The sequence below is a fragment of the Watersipora subatra genome, chromosome 11, assembly GCF_963576615.1.
Source record: "Watersipora subatra chromosome 11, tzWatSuba1.1, whole genome shotgun sequence".
NCBI lineage: Eukaryota > Metazoa > Bryozoa > Gymnolaemata > Cheilostomatida > Watersiporidae > Watersipora > Watersipora subatra.
The window spans coordinates 33,441,491-33,463,170 of NC_088718.1; the positions used below are offsets into that span (position 1 = coordinate 33,441,491).

The 21,680-nt window shown below is 34.3% G+C and overlaps 1 protein-coding gene and 1 long non-coding RNA gene across 2 annotated transcripts in view; one reads left to right on the top strand and one right to left on the bottom strand.

Moving 5' to 3' along the window:
- LOC137407987 (putative acyl-CoA synthetase YngI) overlaps positions 1-21,680 on the top strand; it is a 75,380-nt gene that overhangs the window by 10,222 nt on the left and 43,478 nt on the right. Inside the window, exons 4-5 of the mRNA XM_068094377.1 lie at positions 3,806-3,986; positions 6,197-6,283. Coding sequence (XP_067950478.1) covers positions 3,806-3,986; positions 6,197-6,283 — 268 coding nt within the window. The remainder of the gene's footprint in view (positions 1-3,805; positions 3,987-6,196; positions 6,284-21,680) is intronic.
- On the bottom strand, positions 8,722-18,617 carry LOC137408754 (uncharacterized). Its single transcript, XR_010980125.1, has 3 exons — positions 18,581-18,617; positions 12,951-13,088; positions 8,722-9,474 (listed from the first exon to the last, which is right to left on the bottom strand). It is a non-coding gene; the product is annotated as an uncharacterized lncRNA (long non-coding RNA).

Genomic DNA, 21,680 nt, shown 5'->3' on the forward strand with positions numbered 1-21,680 from the left:
CATGCAAAAGCACGGCTGATAATGGAAAGATTACAGAAAGGACAGAAAACTGGTGGCAGAAAAACCCAAACATCGGCATGGAACATGAGACTAGAAAGAAAACTTGAGGAAACACGTAAAGATCCAGCAAAGATGAATAACTTCAAAGGAGGTAGACAATTCATCACAATAGAAATAGAGCAAGGTTGTTGGCTGAAGAAAAAAGGAATAAATTGAGGGATTGAGGAACTTAAACAGAGAGTGACATCCACAGCAGCAAAGATAAAGAAATATTCTGACAGAGTGAATCAGTTTCATGCAAACCATCTATTTGAAACAGACCAGAAACGATTCTACCAAAGCCTGGAAGGTAAACAACAGAAACAGATACCACCGCCTGAGCTCAATGCTGCTCTGGAGTTCTGGAGTAACATATGGGCTCGGCCGCACACTCATAAAGAAGATGCCAAATGGATCACAGAGGCCGCACATGACTACAAAGATTTAGAGAAACAAGCTGGTATGGAGATCAATGCTGTGGGATTAAAAAGAATCCTTGGGAGATTATCACTATGGAAAGCCGCTGGACCGGATGGAGTACAGGCCTACTGGGTCAAGAACTTCACAGCTCCTCACACAAGAATTGTGAATCAGATGAATGAGATTATCAAGAGAGGCACTCCGACATCATGGATGACAACAGGAAGAACGGTGCTAATACCTAAGGAAGCAAGCAAAGGCAAAATACCGTCAAACTATTATAGACCAATTACCTGCCTGCCAATAATGTACAAAGTACTGACCGCAATGATCTCGGACAGCATTTATGAACACCTGGAGAGAAATGAACTACTACCATGGGAGCAGAAAGGATGTGGTAGAAAAAGTCGAGGAACTAAAGATCAATTGATAATAGACAAGTGTGTTATGAAAGACAGTTAGGTAAGAAAAACCAACTTGGTGATGGGATGGATTGACTACAGAAAAGCGTATGATATGCTTCCCCACTCATGGATAATGAAAGTAATGGATATGTTAGGATCTCAGAAAACATCAAGAGGTTCATGACAGCAGGTATGAAACAATGGAAAACAGAGCTAGAAAGTGGAGGGAAAGAACTAGGAAAAGTATCGATCAGCCGAGGTATCTTTCAGGGGGACAGTCTTTCTCCTTTGATGTTTTTGATGTCAATGATACCCCTCACAACTGTACTGCGCAAAGTTAAACCAGTGTACCATCTCAAAAACAAATGTGCAGTTAACCATCTCCTGTATATGGACGACCTGAAACTGTATGGGAAAAACAAGAATGAGATTGAGACACTGATACACACAGTGAGAATCTTCAATGATGATATCAGTGTGGAGTTTGGATAAGTGCTCTACAATCACCATGATAAGAAGGAAACTAACTGGCAGAGGAAACATCATGCTACCAAATGAAACAGAAATTCATGAACTAGAAGATAATGAAAGCTACAAATATTTAGGAGTTATGGAGGCAGATGACATAAAACAATCTGAAATGAAAGCTAAGATCAAGAAGGAATACATTCACAGGCTCATGAAAGCGCTGAAATCAAAGCTGACTGCTGGAAATCTCATTACCATTATAAATACATGGGCTGTGTCCTTGTACAGATACGGAGCAGGGATTATTCAGTGCACAAAGGCTGAGTTCCAGCAACTGGACAGAAGGACGCGGAAACTGATGACAATGCATAAAGATCTTCAGCCAAGATCTGATGAAGATAGAGTATATGTTGAAAGGGACCAAGGAAGAAGAGGATTAATGAGTGTTGAGGAAACTGTGAATTACAAAAGTCACAGTCTGAAAAAGTACACAGAAGGCAGCCCAGTCAAATTTATAAGAACAGCGGGTAAAATCATAAATACCAACAGTGAAGATGGAAGACAAGAGTATAGAAACCATCAGAAAACTGAACGAAAACAAAATTGGCATGATAAGCCAATGAACGGACAACATGTAAGACAGACAGAGAATCAAGCAGCAAAGGAGACATGACAATGGATGAGGAGGAGATGTCTCAAACGAGAAACTGAAAGTCTGATCATGGCTGCCCAGGATCAAGCATTAAGAACCAACTATAGGAAGGCCAAGATAGAAATGTCAACAAACGATCCAAAATGCAGATTATGCAAGCAGAAAGATGAAACAGTGTCCCACATAGTCAGCGAATGCAGCAAGTTCGCACAGACAGAATATAAAGGGCAGCATGGCGAAGTGGCAAGTGCGGTGCACTGGAGCATATGCAAGAAAATGAGTTGCCCCACAAGGAAAATTGGTACGACCACTGTGCAGAAGCTGTATTGGAGAATGAGAAAGTAAAGCTGCTATGGGACTTCAACGTGCAGACAGACAAGGTTATTGAAGATAGAAGACCAGACCTGATACTAATAAACAAAAAAACTAAACAGTGTCAGGCCATAGACATAACAATACCTGGAGACACAAGGGTAGTACAGAAGGAAGATGAGAAGATTGGTAAATACAAAGAGCTTGGGTTCGAGATAAACAGACTGTGGAAGGTGAAGACCGAAGTGATACCAATAGTAATTGGTGCACTCGAAACAATAATAGTGAGGCATATAGCATACTTAGCCGAGGTGGGGGTGAACATGTCTTTTGAGACTATACAGAAGAGAGCCATCTTAGGAACAGCTCACATTTTGAGGAAGGTCCTCTCTTAGTGGAACTGAGGAAGATGTTGGATCGTTTGGCCTTTTGTTAAGACCCGGGCAACACAGACTAAAACCAGTCGCACCTACCACCACACGACTGTGATGAAAAACTTTTATAATAATAATAAGATGCATGGCTATGCACTATTTAAGGCCAATGCCTGAGATCTTTTTAAATATTTATTTTAGATATTTTAGCCGGCCAGCCTCATAACAAACCCGTTTAGTTTAATCTAAAGTGTTTCATTGGGATTTTTTGTAGTTTGTTACAGAGTAATTACTATGCTGGTCATTTATCGCTGAAAGCAGCATGCAGACTATAATTTCACGTTCATGAATAAATATTAAAATACACAAATCCTTATTTTTTTTCTCAAAATGTTAGTCCAGTAAATGCTTATGCTACGAGTATATGCAGACCCTTTTTGAATAAAACTATCTCTTTATTTTTTTTCATTTTGGCCTCGAGTGCAGATTCGAAGGTTTTGAGTATGAACTCCCTTTGATTTTTATAAAGTCACCTACAATTGGATCAGATGATAATTTAAATTTTCAAGCTTGCATATCAGATTAACTCAAACAATTTGATGTCTGTGAAGTGAATTCTTCTTTGGTAATTGTAAAAGAACTACTACTTGACTTTGGTAACAGTGTTATCAACTATTAAGCTTTCAGTACAACTAAATCTTGATTTTAGTCAACTCTATATAAAAGTCTTTTGATACACCAAGTAGATTTTGCGCAAAAAATGGTTTCGAAATATAAAGTAATTTTAAAGATGTGGCAGCCAAAATATCTCGACACCCTACAACTATGTAAAAAAGTGAAACAGCTGCTGAAAACAAAAAATAATAAAAGATACATGTAGGTAATCATTTAAACTTCATTGAGTGAAAGTTTATCTTTGACACTGTGCATTGCCGAGCTTACACATTTGGTCATGTGTCTTTGCAAGATTTGTGACTTTTATATGAAGTAAATATCTAAACTTAACATTCAAACTGAATGTCTCTTCAAATTTTAAACTTCACATACCAAGTAATGGTAACTTTAGATGTCACAGTTTTACTGTACATAGTAACAGCTAAAACAACACTTGCTGCAAAGTATGATTATTGTTTTAGACTTCCCTTCATAGAGCATATTTTCTATGACAATTCCCACAATGACAGAGCGCCTGCACACAGGTGTCTAAAATCTCTCAGTCAGCTTACAGAGATAGGAAAGTCTGTATCAGATCAGAAACTTGATGAAGCAAAAAAGTCAGTCAAACCAGAATATCGACTCCATCATCTCTTTTCCTCAGTAAGTAATGACTTCTAGTTGGTTCACCAAAAACTGGCTTCATTTTGAGAACTTAAAACCAAATTGCAGTCATATTTTTACCACTTTAGGTTTGGGTGACTAGGTAGTAGTAGTGATATAGAATGGTGCAAAAATATAAAACCTGATATGCTTAATTATGCATTAACTCTTTCAGGAGCTTTCTTTTCTTTAACTTTTTCATTAAGTTCTTTCTTTGCATGTTCTCACAAAAATAATTTCTGCTGAAACGCCTTTTGGCTGACATACACTCAATATTTTTGCTGTAAAAGCTAAAGTTTTTGTCCTAAAGCTTTAATTTAATTTTTTTCAATTTAATTGCTAAAATCAACAAAAAATTTTGCACAAGAATCACTGCACTCAAATTACAGAAGTAACTTTTAATAGTTGTTTTTAGTTCAGTAAATCCAACTTCAAAAGAAAAATGCTGTCATTATCAATTTGATTAAAAGGCTTACCGCGTCTTCGATGCCGAATTTCTTCCGCATTGAGCATCAAAGGCTTCAGCATCTGATGCCCAATGCTGAGGAAATTCATTGCTGTCAGCTTCAGAAATACAGTTAAGTAACTGCTTCTCCATTTTTTCATCTATGCAAAACCGCATATCAAAAAAAATGGAGACAACAATTTATGCTGTAAATTTCAAGTAAAAAAAAATTGAACTGCTTTGTTTGCTATCGCAAAATGATAAAACTATATTTTAAATTTAACTTATTTTAGGTTAATCAATTAATTTTATGATCTGTGATGAATGTTTTGAAATAGGTACCAGAGCTAGCCATTATAATAGCTTACACGCAGAATGAAGAATATAGGCAAGCAGTTTGAATGTCTTTCCATAGTGAAAAGGTTTTGAAGTTATGTGAGTTAAAGAACTAGTGCTCTCCGAGGATAACTAAAAACTTTTTGTACCAATCACAGAGTCCAGTTTCCAAATATTTTGCAATTATCTCATAAACCACCTTTCTTAGTTTCATCTTGCTTACGTATGTGAATAGATGAGAGTAGATCATTTTACTAGAGATGCTAAAAAATGAAGATTTAACTACCACTCATTATAAGCTTGAGTAGCTTCATGGAAAGTAGCTCTATGGAAAGTAGCTTTAGGAGATTAACTTACGGAAGCGTGAACCTAAGTAAAGTGAGCCTATCAAGAGTAAGTCAAGGAGTGTAACTCATTGGAGAGTGACTCTGAGGATAGTTAGTCTATGGATAGTAACTCTATACAGAGTAACTCATTGGAGAGTGACTCTAAAGAGAGTGAGCTCATGGAGAGTAACTCAATGGAGAGTAATTCTTTAGAAATTAAACCTATGTAGAGAAACTTAGTAAAATATAAGCTAGGTCATCGGCATTTATAAGCTCTTCATAGTAGGCAATTGAAATCACTTCGTCAACAAGATTCATATTAGATAACAAACTTCTCAATAGTAAAAAGAAATAATACTTAGCAAACAATGTCATGACAAGTGAACGTGACATGTACAGTCAAGTCTCTATACATAAAGTTGAGGTTGGTGTGTTGAAATGGTTGACCCATTCAGCGAAATAGATAGATAAAACTGTATCTCTATAAGCATACAATGCAATCAATTTAATTTGCTCTTTAGCTTAAAATAATAGTATAGCTTTTTAATAAAGACTGTTGGTGACTATGCACAGCACGAAAACAAATATATTATTTAAAACAGTATAAAAACAAAGTTGATAAGTCAAATGTTATCTGAAAACCGAACTAGCATAGTTATAGTCAATAATACATGTATGTTATGTTACTTTGGAGATGGGAACAGACATGTAGAGTCGATGATGCATAGATTCATAGTTCAATGTGGATATAAAGATCAGTGGGGTATTGATCTTTTTATCTTCATATCTCTATCACTTATGCAAACTTCGATGAACTAAACTTCAAGTTGACTTATCGTTAAATTTCTATATTTTGTTTATTCATTTCATCACTTTTAGTACAAAACTGCAATATATTGAAAAACTTTGAACTTTCTACTTTGAAAAGTCTTTTGGGATATAAAGCCAAATATTTACTAAAATAAATTTTTAACGATAAGTGGTTTGTGAGGTAATAGGAAGTCAAGGTTCCATGTAATGCAGAGTTTGTATCTGGCTGTGAAGTAATGAGCAGCAAACAGCTCAAGCCCTAATGATGTTCTAATGGAATTGTTCTGTTACAGGGAAGCACAGGGAAACCCAAGTGTATTGCTCAAAGTCACTATTCTTTAGCCAATGAACTCCTGCAACTAAGGGCTGAAAATGTTGAGGTATCAACTTAAAAAATCTCTTGTGTTTTGTCATGTATTGTGTAATTTATCTTCTTTTATTAAAAGAGGAGATAACTCTAAATTAGTTTTAATCATCCTTAAAAAGGTTTTGCAAGAAAAACATTGCATAATCTGAATATAAAAAAACAGTATTTATATTTAAACTTTCAATTACTACTATAAGTATTATTTTAAAGCTACAACAAAGTAAAATTTACAGAGTTGTATCATGACTGTAGAAAGAGGGATGACAGACTAGAACTGTCTCTGCTACTTGAGTTGTATGCTCTCTTAAGCTCTCCTATAGCAGATTATAAAAAACTAGGTTTTAAAATTTATGTAATTTTTCTGTTGCTTTATCATTAGTCTGTAATCTTTCAGACTTGCCTTGTTTCTTGATTTTAAATCACATTTAAGAAGCAAATGAAAAAGCTTTTAAAACAACCATCATGACTTGCCAACATTTTTGTTAACAACTGTTAAAGATGAAAGACAAATCTGAAAATAGTAGAAAACAGTTAAAACCAACTTTTAATAGCATCAGCTGATCAAACTCAACTTTTTTTTAAATTACTCTATCTCTCAATCACTAAATCAATCAAGTTAAACAACAATAAGTCTTTTTACACTATGTAGTAATTATCTGTTTAAACCTATGGGTTATATTATAAAAGCTTTATTGTGATTAGTTCAATTTATCTGGAGTATTTGATATGATTACTCACTGTGTTCAAGCTTTCACTTAGATTCTAATGAAACTCTGTGTCTTGATTGAAAAACTTTCTTTCCTAGAGTTTGTCCAACTTGATCATTTTTGTTTTATTGCGGGAATGTCACCTAAACAGCATTTTATAACCACTATTGAATAGTGTGACAAAATAGGCCTATACTCTAGTGTATAACACCTTGAAACCTTTGTCCACCAGTAAAAGATAAACAAAAATCACTTAAAAATTACTTTGTAGAAATGCTACATCTAAACTAAGTTGTAATTTTAGCACGAGTACTAAGCACTTTTTAGTAGTACATTGTCAACTTGTTATGAAAAGAGCATAAACGTTTTTGTGTTCGGTTAATAAGTTTTAGACAAGTCATGGTAGAATTTTAACAGCTAACAAAATAAAAACTGCCAAGGAAGTTATGACACTAATTACTTATCTACCAAAAATGAGCCAGTAAAATTTTGGTTAGCATTGCAGTTAGCCAATTGAAAAAAGAGTTTAGTATAAAACAGCTGAGTGCAGCAAGAATGAATGTTCACCATGTTCTTACTATACAATTTGGTAGTATATCAACCCAAATACTTTGAATTAGATCTATTCAAAAGCCGAAAAGAAAACAATTTAATTTACTAAATGAGTTATTTACCGATATCTTATAATATATGTATCGATAATACCAATATCAATATATATATATATATATATATATATATATATAGTCAAATTAGATTGAATAGGAGGCCACTTTGGAAAATATATCCACGATATAGGGCTTTCGGATAATAGGAGGCTTCTGATAGGAGGCTTCGCTAGAAACATGCTTAAACAACTCTACTCGTCATGCTGATCGCATACGTATCTATTTTGTATTTTGCATAAATTTTGCCGGAGAGTTCAACATTTTGGAAAATTTTGCAGGTTAGGAGGCTCTGTAGTTTGAAATGGAGAACCTCCCATTAGCGTAAAATTTGAAAATTTTTATACAAAATTCGGAGTTGTCTTCTCTTTTGCAAGAGAAGTTATCTTCTCATTAATTTCAGGGCCTCCTATTATGTTTTTATATCTTGAATTAGATAGTCCTAGTTCCAAGCTCTACTTCTTTTCTTTTTATATAAATTTAGCTAATTATGATATTTAGTTTGGTTCTTTTTAGTTGTAATGAACCTTTATTGCATCATTTAACTTTCTATCAATTGGTTAAAAAGGCAAACTAATTTGGGTTTCAGAGATTTTGTCAACAGATCTTAAGAAAACCGATTTGCAGGCACATCTGTGTGTGCTTTGATCTAAAGTTTATCATACGTATTATTCATAAAATTGAAAACTTATGCTTTCCCTTAATAGCTTGTTAGTAGGCATGCATGGCAAAAACAAGCATTTTGTCCATTTAAAAAAGTTGTAATAAGTTGCAATAAAAACTATGATGGTATTGACATCAAGTAATTGGTATTGAAACCATCCTGGTTGTCAAATAGAAAACTTTTAAAACGTATATTAATTAAAACAGTGCATATATTCATGCTGCCAAATATGCCTGGTAGACTGGTAGAGTCAGAGACACCCAATTTTTAAAACATAAATGTCAAACATGGTATATTTGCATACCTGTGGCCACATTTATTACTTATACAATTTGATTAAGTCAATTCATTGCTACTGAGGCAAAACTGGAAAATATAGCATATGTAGGGCCCTTTGGATTATAAAAGGTTTCAGATAAGAGCTTTCGATGAAACCATGCAGTAACATTGAACACACTGTGCAGATTGCATGCATGTATATCTAACTCGCATTTATCAACATTGATCAGCATATTTCTTTAAAAAAAGCCCAAACTTACTCATTAGGAAAAAAATTGACTCTTTAAGCAACCCCGTCAAGGAGTTGAGTTTACAGAAAAGGAAAGCTCAATATAAGTACGTCAAACAAATTGCTTAAGTGAGTGCAACGGTGACAAATAAAATATTCTTAAAACACAATGAGTTTGTATAAATCTAAAAGTCTTTAGTGCAAATGGAGCAACCTATCAAAAGCAGGCCAAACAGCTGTTACATTACCATAAGATTAAAAATCAAAGCATTTACAGGAATACCATAAAACATTTATCAACAAAAGTGGACTATTTTATTTCTGACAAATAAAGCTGTAGAGCTTCAAAACACTGAGCTCCATAATGGTCTTGCAAATTGTGTGACCATTTTCTGGCATCTCGAGTATAATGTGTGGAGTGGTGGTAGCTGTAACTAATGGCTCTGCACAACGTTTAAAATATGATTTTAGCTAGAGATCTTTGAAGCGATTCGCAAGAGAACTTTGCTGACTGTAGACACGCCCAGCTACAGAAAGAACTTTAAGGTTGGATGTCATTTCAGTCACTGGATGCCTTTTTGGAAATTGAACATCAACTTGTTGTTTGAAGGTTAGGCAATCTAGACCACTTTGCCTCCACTGGTAAATATGCTGCTCTACCTGCAAAGAAACCAGTTATTAACCTGTTAGTATAGTTAAAAATTAGGAGAATGTTGAACACTACTCATTTTACAGACTTTCCCAAGATATCAAACCAGCTTTAAAACAATACCGACTAAAAAGTGTGCTCCATCATGTTGTTTTAGAACGCTTAGGAGATTGGCCAGAAACTTGAGGAGTAGGCTTTTGCAGCAAGCTATATCGGTGGCTGTACTAAATGTAGGTCGCACAGAAGATGCTTTCCTACTGAAACTCGGCATAATTATGTTTCCCCTAAAGAGATTGCAGTTCTCACTATGTTGATGTTTTGCCTAAAAAAAATTAACCTAGTAATCCTTAAAAAATTCTTGTTTCAATGTTGTTAACACAAGTTAACTCAGTAAAAGTAAAAAACCACAAACATTATCATTAATGCTTTCTTTTAAGCTAAAGCTTTTTTATCAAACTATTAGGTAAGAATAGTATCATTTAAATATAAAATCTAATGAATGGTTGGGTTAAGAAAAGCTTTATTTTACAAACTAATAATTACAGCGTTACCATTCCTCTAATTTCTAAGCAAAATGCACCAAAATCTACCAAAATCTACAAAATTTTACACATTCAGCATGTACTGTGATGAGAACTGTGTCTGTCCATATAAAGCCACCGTTGGATAATGGAAAAATATTGCATCCCACTGGATTTGAACTTGCAACATTTACTTTGCTAGACTGACACTACAACAACTATGCTAATTGACCTTGTAATAATTTGCAATATTTGAATGCATAAATATTGCAACTGATAATCTTTTACATCACTCTATACTGCCATGGTATTTTTTGGTACAAGCCAAGTTGATTCAAAATCTTGAACTGAGTAAAATTCCTAACTGTCTACACGGTCAATTTTTTCCATGCACAAATTGACTATAAATTGTATAAAAGTCCCTTTTCATTCAGTTGGCCTTTAACACTGTAAGGTTGGTGTGTATGAATATGCCTTTCACTGCAATGCATACATGTACAAATTAAGCATAGGGTTACTGCCAGGTTACTCTGCAAAGCAGAGTTGTCCTCTCGCGCACTCCAAACAAATCCTAAATATTTAGGATTATACATTAATCATTAATTATATAGACATTATTGAAATTCTTTAAATAGTTTAGAAGTTTCTATTAAAACAGATTTTCAGCTTTTGTTTACACTATTTAGTCTCTGCTTATATAATAAAGCTACTCTTTGCCATTAGCATGTCTGTGCAAATGCGCTCGTTTATAACAGTTCATCTTCGTAGACTATTTGAGACGACCAAAATAAATTCTAGCTCAGCTAAAAATTTAATTCTGATGCTCATATCAACTGATTTGGCAATTAAAAAACATTCAGTTTTGAAGGTAGCAAACATGAATTTGGAGATCAAAAAGAAGGTGAGGTGAATAAAAGCCACAAAAGACAGACTGTTACTTGTTGCAGCTAGCTAACAAAGTAAAATCAGTGTCTGTATGACTTATCATTTATCCATCGTCGGGAAGAGCTTGGGAGCAAGATAGATTTTGATGAGACTAGATATCATGACATTCAGCTTGGTATACAGACGGTCTCCAACCTACGAATGAGTTACGTTCCAAACAATTGTTTGTACAGTGAATTTGTTCGTAAGTTGCTTCAGTGCTATATTTTGTATTATAATTTATGCTTAAGGCCTACATGTATATAAGTATATTGAAGGTTTATATAAGTATGTTTAAGACTTGTATAAGTAACCTGTAAATTGGTTTGTACTGAAAAACCTTTTTAATAAAATGGAGAGAATACTGTGGTGGACGCCGGGCCATGACACTGCATTTCTTATTGATTGTATGTGTTGTCCTTTTTTATTATATCATTGTTTTAATCGTTATGCTAGAACTTATCGTTGTTGTCCTTTTTTATGTGTTGTCCTTTTATTATACCGTTGTTTCACTCGTTATGCTATTGTTATATCTGATATCATGGTATAACACTATCATTTATCGTCACTTTTATTGTTGTCATACCAACTCGCTAGTGGTCCGATTAATTCACCTTGTTAGCCGGTGTTCTCACCGTTTGCCGCTAGGACGGAACGGTTGATATTACTGAATATAACGGAGCGCTCTCATTTATTTGAGCAGAGCAGATAGATGTACGCTCCTCGAATAGTGAAATTTCCTTCGCTAATAAAAAGCTGAATGAAACTACACACACTCTCTTCTTTTTATTTATTAGTCTAGATCGTGCCAAGTAAAGGTCGGCAAACTCCTTTACAATACATACAGGAAAAATAAAAAGTTCTTTGCGCATTGGAGATACGTTCACACACTTATGCACTGCAACGAACTGGGCAGAGGAAGGTGGATGCTGGGTGATGCTTCTACACAGCGCCTCTTTCTGCCGCTAATACGTCGGTAATACCGTCGGTATTATCGATGAATATACGCGCAGACCTGTTCGTATGTACCGTTGTTCGTAACTCGAGTGTTCGTAAGTAGGAGACCATCTGTATTAACACTCCAAAGCTTTCACTGATAGATCCCCTTCAAATATTTCTGATTTATTGCGAGGCGAATCATTTTACATATTTTTGACAAAAATGACAATCTCTAATGACAAACTAGTTTAACAATGTATTGGTACCTATAATAGCGAACCCTATGCATCTTATCATTGCTCAAGTTTGGCAAGAATGTAAGCGATATTTTTAAGGACAACTATGAAAATTTTATTAATAAATTTGGGAATTTTCCCCAACTTGACACTACCCTATATGGCATTACTTATGTTGGTCAAACAAAAGCTTTACATAAATTCTTTACATTGAGAGGAATTTGCGTTATAATAGGTATACATGTACATTATAGCAAAATTTGCTGTACAGTTATTCCAACCAGATAAAAATCTGACCTATGCCCATACTACAAAAAATTCATAATTTGAGTTAAAATACTTGGATTTAAGTTAGAATATGACCTAAAAGTCAATGAAAGGAACTTTAATTTACTTTTCACATAGGAAACAAATACATTATGCTTGTGAAACAATGCAAGTGTTTTGGCCTTAAGGTTTGGCTCATTTATGTATTTACTTAAAAACATTACTTTTTATTTTGTGGGTTTTCACTGTCCACAAAAGACCCTGGTCCCCGTTAATCCCGAAAATTGAATGATGACTGCAGAAAACAGCTATGACAGGCCAAACTGGATTTGGAACAAAAGGTACATTTCTCACAAACAGAGATTGTAAATGGTACAAAAATGCAAGTTAAGCAATACAAGTGTCATTCAGAGTTAAAAAAAGCTATAGCTTGTTGCAGACTATTAGATACATCGTCCAAATACATATTATTGAAATTTTCGGACTAGCACAAAATTTTTCATCTCAATATTTGTAAAATACATCTAAAAAAAATATAGTTTTTCACCAAGGTTCATTCTATGTCACTCAATATTTTGGTGTTTTGATACCATAATTTACCTTCACCAAGTTCCTTTGTCCGCTCTCCTCTGACCAGAAACCTCCCCAAATATGTAAGCTTTTGTAACCTTGAATCGCCAATTCTTTAGATAACTTGTCTAGCACCAGAGTGAGTGCGGAACATGTTATAGCAACACCCTGCAATTAGTAATAACAAAATAGAAATATCACATTTTTTGAATATATGATTTTCCGATTTAAATTAAACTCTGTTCATTGCTAATCAATTGCAAGCTCATTGATTGCTGCAAAAAAAGGAAAAAACTGAGCAAGCAGAAGTGCATCTGATATTTTAGCTTATGACTCTCAATCCCAGCTTTGATATTTGTCACCATTGTGATTTGTAGGCAATACAAGAACGCGAGTTAAGCAATATAAAAACTTATTCATATCCTATTAAAAAAATGGACTTCAGATGTTGAAGTGGTATTTCAAAAGCAATTACTCATTCGTAAAATTGATAGTCAGTAGTCTGACCCTGATCTGGACTTGGCTTTTAGATATTATTGCAAGGTAAAGTTTAAAGCTGGTCACCATAGGTTTTAACTGTGAGTTTCAGTTCCTATCCCAGACACTATGCTTACATATAGTCTGTACAAGTGCTATTGTCAATGGACAGGCAACCAGAATGCAAGAACATGACAACTATAAACATGCAAGGGTGAATAGGAGCTGTATACACAATTAAAATAAAGCAGTTATTTCACAGGGCACAGTCCAATTTGTAAAACAGAATAACTAGTAAATGACATTCAACTAAATTGTTGTTGATGACAGCTCTGCACAAGCTTCAGCTAAACATTCACAGATAATAATTACATAAAGAAATACACAAACTAAAAAGCAATAATACTTAGTCAATACTAAGAATGATTATGAAGTTTAAGAATATTAATCAAAATTACGTACAGTGGCACTCGCATTCCGTTGTTGCTTGAAAGGTATGTTTCCAAAAGAAAATCTTGTCATTTTTCGAAAAGATCACTAATGCTTAAAGGTTGACTTGCAACAAAATTCGCACTACAGTTATTTGGTATCAAAAGATTCACCATGTCTTACTCTGTTGTGTTGCATGTGCAATATATGTAGAAATGTGATAACATGCTCTTAAAAGCTCAAAAGCGAACAGTTAATCGCCGCCATCACGAAATTGCCGAAGATTAGAATCCCGTTTCAAAAATGGGTCAAATGGAACGTAGCTCAACAAGATGGCTTCTGTTTACACTTTCATGCAACCTCATTCATTCAAATTATTTCACAAATACACTTCACGCATTCAATAAAACGATGTCTATTGTCCTCAAGCATCTGTTTCCTCATAACTGTATTGATGTCACTTTGAGCACTGATATCTCAAAATCTACCGTAAAAATTTGTTTAATTTTTAACCTTAGCTCGAAGGAATGCATATCATCATCTAATAAGCATGACAAGCCTGTTGGTCACCTGTGATAGTCAAAAATGCTGCAGAAATTATGCGCGCTGTTTGGCAGGAAGCATGAGTCACATGATCAGATTGCGACTAGACGATTGGATCAACCCAAAACAAAATTGTAAATTAGCGAGCATCTATATTTGGTAAGAGCTCTTTGGTGAAACCCAAAGTTTATGTCATAAACTAGTGCTACAAGAAGTTTTATATTGAGCCTTTTACGGAACTTACAATTCATGTGAGAAGATCACGTGTCAAAACAATAACCAAATCATTTTACTATGTCAGAGAAATAAATTGATTCCAATCTACGGCGGTTTCGGGATCGCGGAGATTAACTGTTTCTTTTTTAGCTTTTAAGAGCTTTTAATCACAGTTCTCCATATTTTGCACCTACAACACAGCAGAGTAAGCCATGGTGAATCTTTTGATACCAAATAACCGTAATGAAATTTTGTTGCAAGTCAACCTTCAACAAGCAAAATAATAACAAGCTCCAGTACCATGCATTGACAACTTAGGCAGCTAAGCCGTACATGCAAATCAGATGAGTATTTTATGGTATTTTGGAAAGGCCAATAATTAACCAATATTTGAGTTTTCATCAAATTAAAGTTTATTTAATGGGCCATTTTAGCAGCGCAAAGAAAGCACATTTCTGATGACCATTTGCACCAATTTAGGGCAGGTAGTAGGAGTGAAACAAATTGGTTCGACTTATTTTAGTCAAAAATGGATACAAGTATTAGCCAAATGAAAGTTTGTTACGGAAAGTTCTATCATAATATCATAATTTGAAATAAATTCTATGATAAACCTCTTGCAGTTGCTTCATTTTGTCCTGCAAACACATTAAAATCTGTAATAGAAAACAAGACACCTATACAAAATCAAAACTGGTAGTTAATTTCTGTTAGTGATGACATATGTTTTATTGTAGTTCTACAATAGCACAATAAGTTCCAAACAGTGCATTAACTATTAAAATTTGTCATGATCACAGAATTCACGGTAAGTCAGGATTACAAGATTTAGCAAACAAAATTTTGATTTTAGCCAAATTACAGCAGATTTTATGGTCAAAAAACTGAAGCACGTTTACCATTAGTGCAAAAACATAGTTCCAAGAAAACTGGTGTTAAAGTTTGAGAAAACCAATGTACAGTTTTGTTTACATTTCAAAACGACATAGCAACCAATATCAAGATATTGTGATATTTATCTAGATTTCTGCACTTGGATCCAAAACATTATGCTGAATTTAAAAATATAAACAGATTTTAGCTGGTTGTCAAAGAAATAGCTGTATATTTATAAGAAAGTGTATTACTTAATTTTGCAGATATTAAAAACAGCTTGAAAGTATCGCGATATTGGGCACACCCCAATCATCAACCAAATCTTTAGAAAATTAACAACAGTAACATATTGCACACCATCGGTCACTATATACTTCGACCTTGCAAACTCGAATAATTATTCTCCTAACTAAATCTGATTATAATTTCATAAAAATTGAATAATTATTCTTATTATTAAATATTGTAGTAATCTGGTAAGAATCATTAGGAAAATATTACCGCAACTCCCTTTACTTTCACTGCTTTTGACATCAGTTATAAAACCAAAGTACTCATTACAAGTGTCCAAAATGTCAAAGTTACCTTTAAAATTGGCAAAAAAGAAACAATTATTTTTATCGGACACCATTTTTCAGTACTTCTTGTTTAGCATAGCAACGGTTTTAAGTTTTTTTCGAGGGTAAAATACTTTTATTGGCTAAACTGACTTCAGATTCAGAAAGATCACTCTTTGATTGGTCCAGACCTACAGGTTACAAAATTTTTTACCAATATTATAAGTTCAGTTGGTGCAACTTCAAAGTCGAATAACTCAACTTCGTGATTTGCGACTTAACCATGGTTTCTGTGACCGCGACCCATATGATCTACCTGCTGATAACTTCAACTCCTTTACTACCAAATGGATCTCTCTACCGCTACATAAGTGTTTCGTGAAACCTAATTTCTAAAAAGAGTGTATAAATGGTTATAACTTTACACCCCAATTGTTTATTAACAATATTTTTATAGCAAGTTTGTCAGCATAACTTTTTATGTTAGTTCATGCCCCCAAAAATATTACAAACGAGTTGCCGAGTGAGAGGGACCACTTTTCGTCCATTTTGAAATTACTGTGAGGTAAGCACAAAACTCTAGTCGGATGATTTATGAATATTATTAGTTTACATGTTAATTAATCTGATGAACATAATTACTCTCATTAGTACTATTGCTCAATAAAGTTACTCAGTCTATAGATCTGAAGTTAGTAACCATTTATGGTTGTATTGCTTCTGAAATTACTGGTCATTAGTAAGAAGATTTCATAAAACAAGTTTTTGCAAAGCAAAACTATGCTCAGGTTGTAAACGCATTCTTAGTTGCTCAACATATGCAAATAATAGCTTTTTCAATCAGGTATAGATGTAATAAGGTAATTTACTAATTACTCAGTAATCGGAAATAATTTGTACAAAAGCTCGCTAAAGCCGCATCATGCAGCACTTGGCCATACAGAAACACATTGCCAAACGAGCTGTACTATTGGTAGTTTAAGAGTTCACACTGAAACAGCTTCAACATAAAATTAAAACATAAGAAATCAGTGCAAAAACTGCTTCGTATTACATTTACTTCATGCCTTGTTGTAATTGAGCATCATACTGCATGCACAATTAGGAAAAAATGGCTGCAAGATCAAAATTTACCAAGTCTTTAATTTGTTAATGAAGCCGCGATAAAAAACAATTTAGACAATTTATGCAGAATTTAAATGCAACTGCTTTTTATCAGCATTTTTATAAGCATTTTTATAAGCAGGCTTAGTGTAAAAAAAACAGAGTAAGAGCCATACCACAAGTTCATGAAGTTTTGAACAAATTGTTACTTTACCCTTCAATATGTTGTAAAATGCTAAGACAAGGTTAAAAAATTATTGACGCTGTTGGAAGAGAGAACGTTTCAAATGCCTCTAGATTTCATAACAAAACAGCTAAAAAATGATGGCCAGGGTTCTTGAGGACACTTTCATTTGTATGAAAGATTGGTAGATAGAACATTATTACACGAACAGGCAACTCCAGAATTAAAGCGCAAACATTGTGGCTATAAAGGGTAAATAAAAATTGGTTCAAAGTAAAAGCTAAAAGGCTATTGTGCCTGGTAGTGGTAGCATCATTACCATATCATTTTTATATTGAATAACGTAATACACTTTTTATTAGAATAGAACAGACTTTGGTACATTAATTTGTCCTACATGTGATGGCTCGTATTAAAGACCTAATTTTCACCAATGAAGTGTGCCCTCAGATTAAGATGACCTTATTTATGAACCACACCGCCTATCAGAGTTTTTTAACATACACATTAATCAGCAGAAGGTTTTACGCCTAATGTTACCGACAAAAAATCTAAAAAGTGTGTTGCAGTATGAGCTTGGTCAGGTTCTCATCCTCTTTTGCTGATACAATAGGTAGCCCGTTTCTAAAACCTTGGTAGCTGTAAAGGTCTAACACAGCTGTTTATTGCAATAATAAACTGTAAAAACAAAAACAATGATTCTCAAAAAACTTTGGTCGCTGTTGGCTGTTAACGTGTTTTCTATTAGTTAGATGCAGGATGGCGATTGTTTTTTTTTCTATTAGGTACACATATGACCGGCTAACTAATTGCCTACTCACGAATAAGAAATGTTTTGTACAAAGATTTTTTTAGCGCATTGCTCTTGGTTATAAGCGTACATTGTCCTGAGCTGCACTGCGCAGCCTGTTGTACGCACTCAGTTAATGGACTAGACCAAAATCTGATTGTGTTTTAGACTTTTTCCATTCGGAAAACCCAGGCTACACTCATTAAGAAATACATTCAATCTTTAAAAAATTGTTAATATTTTAATACTTTGATATTGTATTTGTACAATTTAAATATCAATTGTACATGCCACTCCATACATGGTTATTTTGCTTCATAACTATTGTTTTACTATTTTTGCGGATTGTCAATGCTATAGTATTTTAGTGTAGCCAACTACCCAATGTAATGACTGCAGTCTCCAGAGCTCACTTTAGTCATCAAAGCCCAATTTAATTATCAGAAGATTAGGACTACAAAAAGTAGAGGACTCATCAACTTACCCTTCAGTTTTTCAAAACACTTGTAGGCCAATATGATTAGTTTTGTGTGAATATGATTAAAGAACAATAGTTCTGCGTGGTGAGCTCATCTTCGTTCTCCAGATTAAACAACTTCTACAAAAGCACAAAGTTTTTAACATTGTATAAAAAAATAAGTTGATGAGGACTTTATGCACAGAGTCTCTGACCACCTTCAATTTGGTATTGGAAGAAATGTTGAAAGTGAGCTACCGTTAAACCTATATTTGAATGCACCTTGATTTGATTGGCACCGCTATTTGGGACCACATCAGGAGATTGCTTTGAAAATCGAGCGCCATCTTTTTAATGAACGCCACCTCTATTTGAGGAGGTAAGTTACCTTCTCAGTATAGGTTTAGGTATATTCACCTTTTTTGAAAATATAGCAAGGAGCTTTTAAGGTCCAAACAGGGCGATTTTATTGCAAGCGTCATGAGGAGGGCGGAGATATCGCTGGTGCGTGCATAAACACACTTGAGCGATTTACTAGCAAATGATATAATAGGCACGCTCACAAACTGCCAATAAAAATCCGTATCATCAGTTTTTTCGGAGTTGTTAATAAATTTAGGCCAGTCAATATGTCGTCGTCTAGGCTACAACATAAACAACCTCCACATTTGTTATTAAACCTATCTCCCTTTCAAAGAGTGAACACTGCCTACACTACAAGAAGACAAAAGAAAAACGATTCTTGTATTTTTAACTGTATTGTTTTTACAATTTTTTATACATATTTTATATTGTAGTGGTTTTTCATATTTAATATATTAAGCATTTACCATTCTCAAGATGGTCAATCGGCGCAACGATTGACTCCAGATGTTGGTTTTCAACTCAGATTTTTTTTAATTTTGTTTGTTATGATGGACAGAACTGGGAGTGCTATTATTAAATTCATGAACAATTGAGTGCTCGTTCTGAAGATGTTTCAACCGTAACAAAATAGAAAATTGGCGCTGCTGTACGTTGTTGAACATCGGTAAGAAATAATTACCCGCCGTAAAATTACATTTCTGGTAAAAACTAACCAATCGAAATGCATCTCGTTAGCAATAAAGTTGTGTAGAGAAATTCTACCTTTATCGCTCTGCATGAACATGCTGAGTGAATTCTAACGCAGATTAGCGCCACACAGCGCATTATCGCAATATCGCTCTAATTATCGCCTAATTTGTTTTCACCTTAAGAGAATGCTTCAGCGATAACACTTGTTCTATTGAGTCAAATATGCTACAAAGCAAAAAATTCCTCTGCATTTATTGTCGGGGTTTTATAAAAACAGCATTATCAGCTTTTCAAATGTCTTAACCGCCAGTACATCAGCAGTCATAATTAAACATTATCCCAAAAACAAGCTGCCTCAAACTGCCTAAAATATTGTACAAATCAAACATTCCACGTTAAGTGGAAAGAAAATGGGATAAACTACAGCATTGAAATTAAAGCACTCTCACACTCATTTTATGAACAGTTCTGTCAAAATCTTAACTGATAACTCTCAAACCTCACTGCCCATTTTAGGTAAATTTGTTGTTGTAGTCATGTAGAGGGATTGAACCCTGACAAACCATGCATCATTTAAAAGTAAATTAACATTAGATCTTGTTGACACCATCAGTAATAAAATTAGGGTTAATCAGGGATCAATAATCAATTTCAGGCCAATCAATGTGAATCAGTGCTTATTAACTCATTTTCAAACGCATTATAACATTATTAATTTTCAAGTGGAATATTGTCACAACAATACGGGTCCTTTTGGACAGCATGTGCAGCAAAGGTTTACAGTTTTGCTTGTTAAAAGAGGAACAGCTAGAGATCCCAGAATTCATACCAGCGTCAACATCAACCATGGATAAGAAATGTGTCAACGACCTCATCATTCACCTGCATACGATGGCCAATCTGAGCAGTAGAAAAATAGCGGAGAAGCTTAGAGTATTTCAATCTAAAGAAAATTAAGTCGTAAAGAAATGAATGCAGCATCAAACCACCAAATATCTACCACGATCAAGGCGTTTGAAAAAACCAGCTGTCCAACATGATTGCTGGTTTCAGATTATGAACACTCAAGCGCTCGTGAGGCTTGTTCACAGCATGCCTAAGGCTGCAGAATGGTTATAGTCTGCAAAGGCTACCAGATAAAATATTAAAATGCAAAACAACCCCAATGGCTTTTTTCTGGGCCCATAACAGTACAAGACTGTTATTTTTAATTTAGAAAATAATTAAAGAAGAGATAATAACAAAATTTGCAATGACATATTTTCTGGTATGTAGTGTGAATGAGTAGGCAGCGGTTGATACAATGGAAGATATTTGGCAATTTTAAAATCTAGTTATTTCTATTCTTCAGCTCATTAGGATTGTTTTGATACAGGGTTTTATGTATGCGGTGCAAAATATTTCCAAATTATGATGAATTTATTGCAGTGCTACACTTACTTAAACAGGCGGACAAAGATTTTTTCCCAACACTGTACATAAAGCATTATACATATAATACATACAATTTCCATGACATTCTGACTCTTGTGATAATTTGTCTGAAGTGACAACGGAACAGAGAATAGGTACATATAGCAGTGCAATTGTTGATAAATACTTTAAGGCTATTGGTCGGTGCATCTGAATGTCACGAGTTGGAGTTGCAATCTTGAGCTCTTAAGAACGAATAGATGACGAAAAGGTACTATCGCTTTTTTATAGTGAAACTATTTTTTCTTAGTCAATTGTTGTAAGTCGCTGTCGCGTCAAACTATGCGCTCTTCATCAAATTATTGTCAAATTACCACAATCATGGTCTATTAAACCAATGAGGTTGATCATGAAAAGTTGTCGATGAAAACCAATAATACAGTTAAAACACCGCCAATACATTCAAAAGAATTTAAGTCGGATTCTCACATGAGAAAGTTTGGAAAGGTCCTGAAATGGTTTAGACAATTTACATGTATGTTAACATTCTTATAATGAAAAATCCTTATCATGTAAACGTTCCTAGAACTGATCATCTCATTTTAGCAGCGCCTACTGTACAGTCATGTCTGATATGAGAGCAAAATGCATTCTGGGA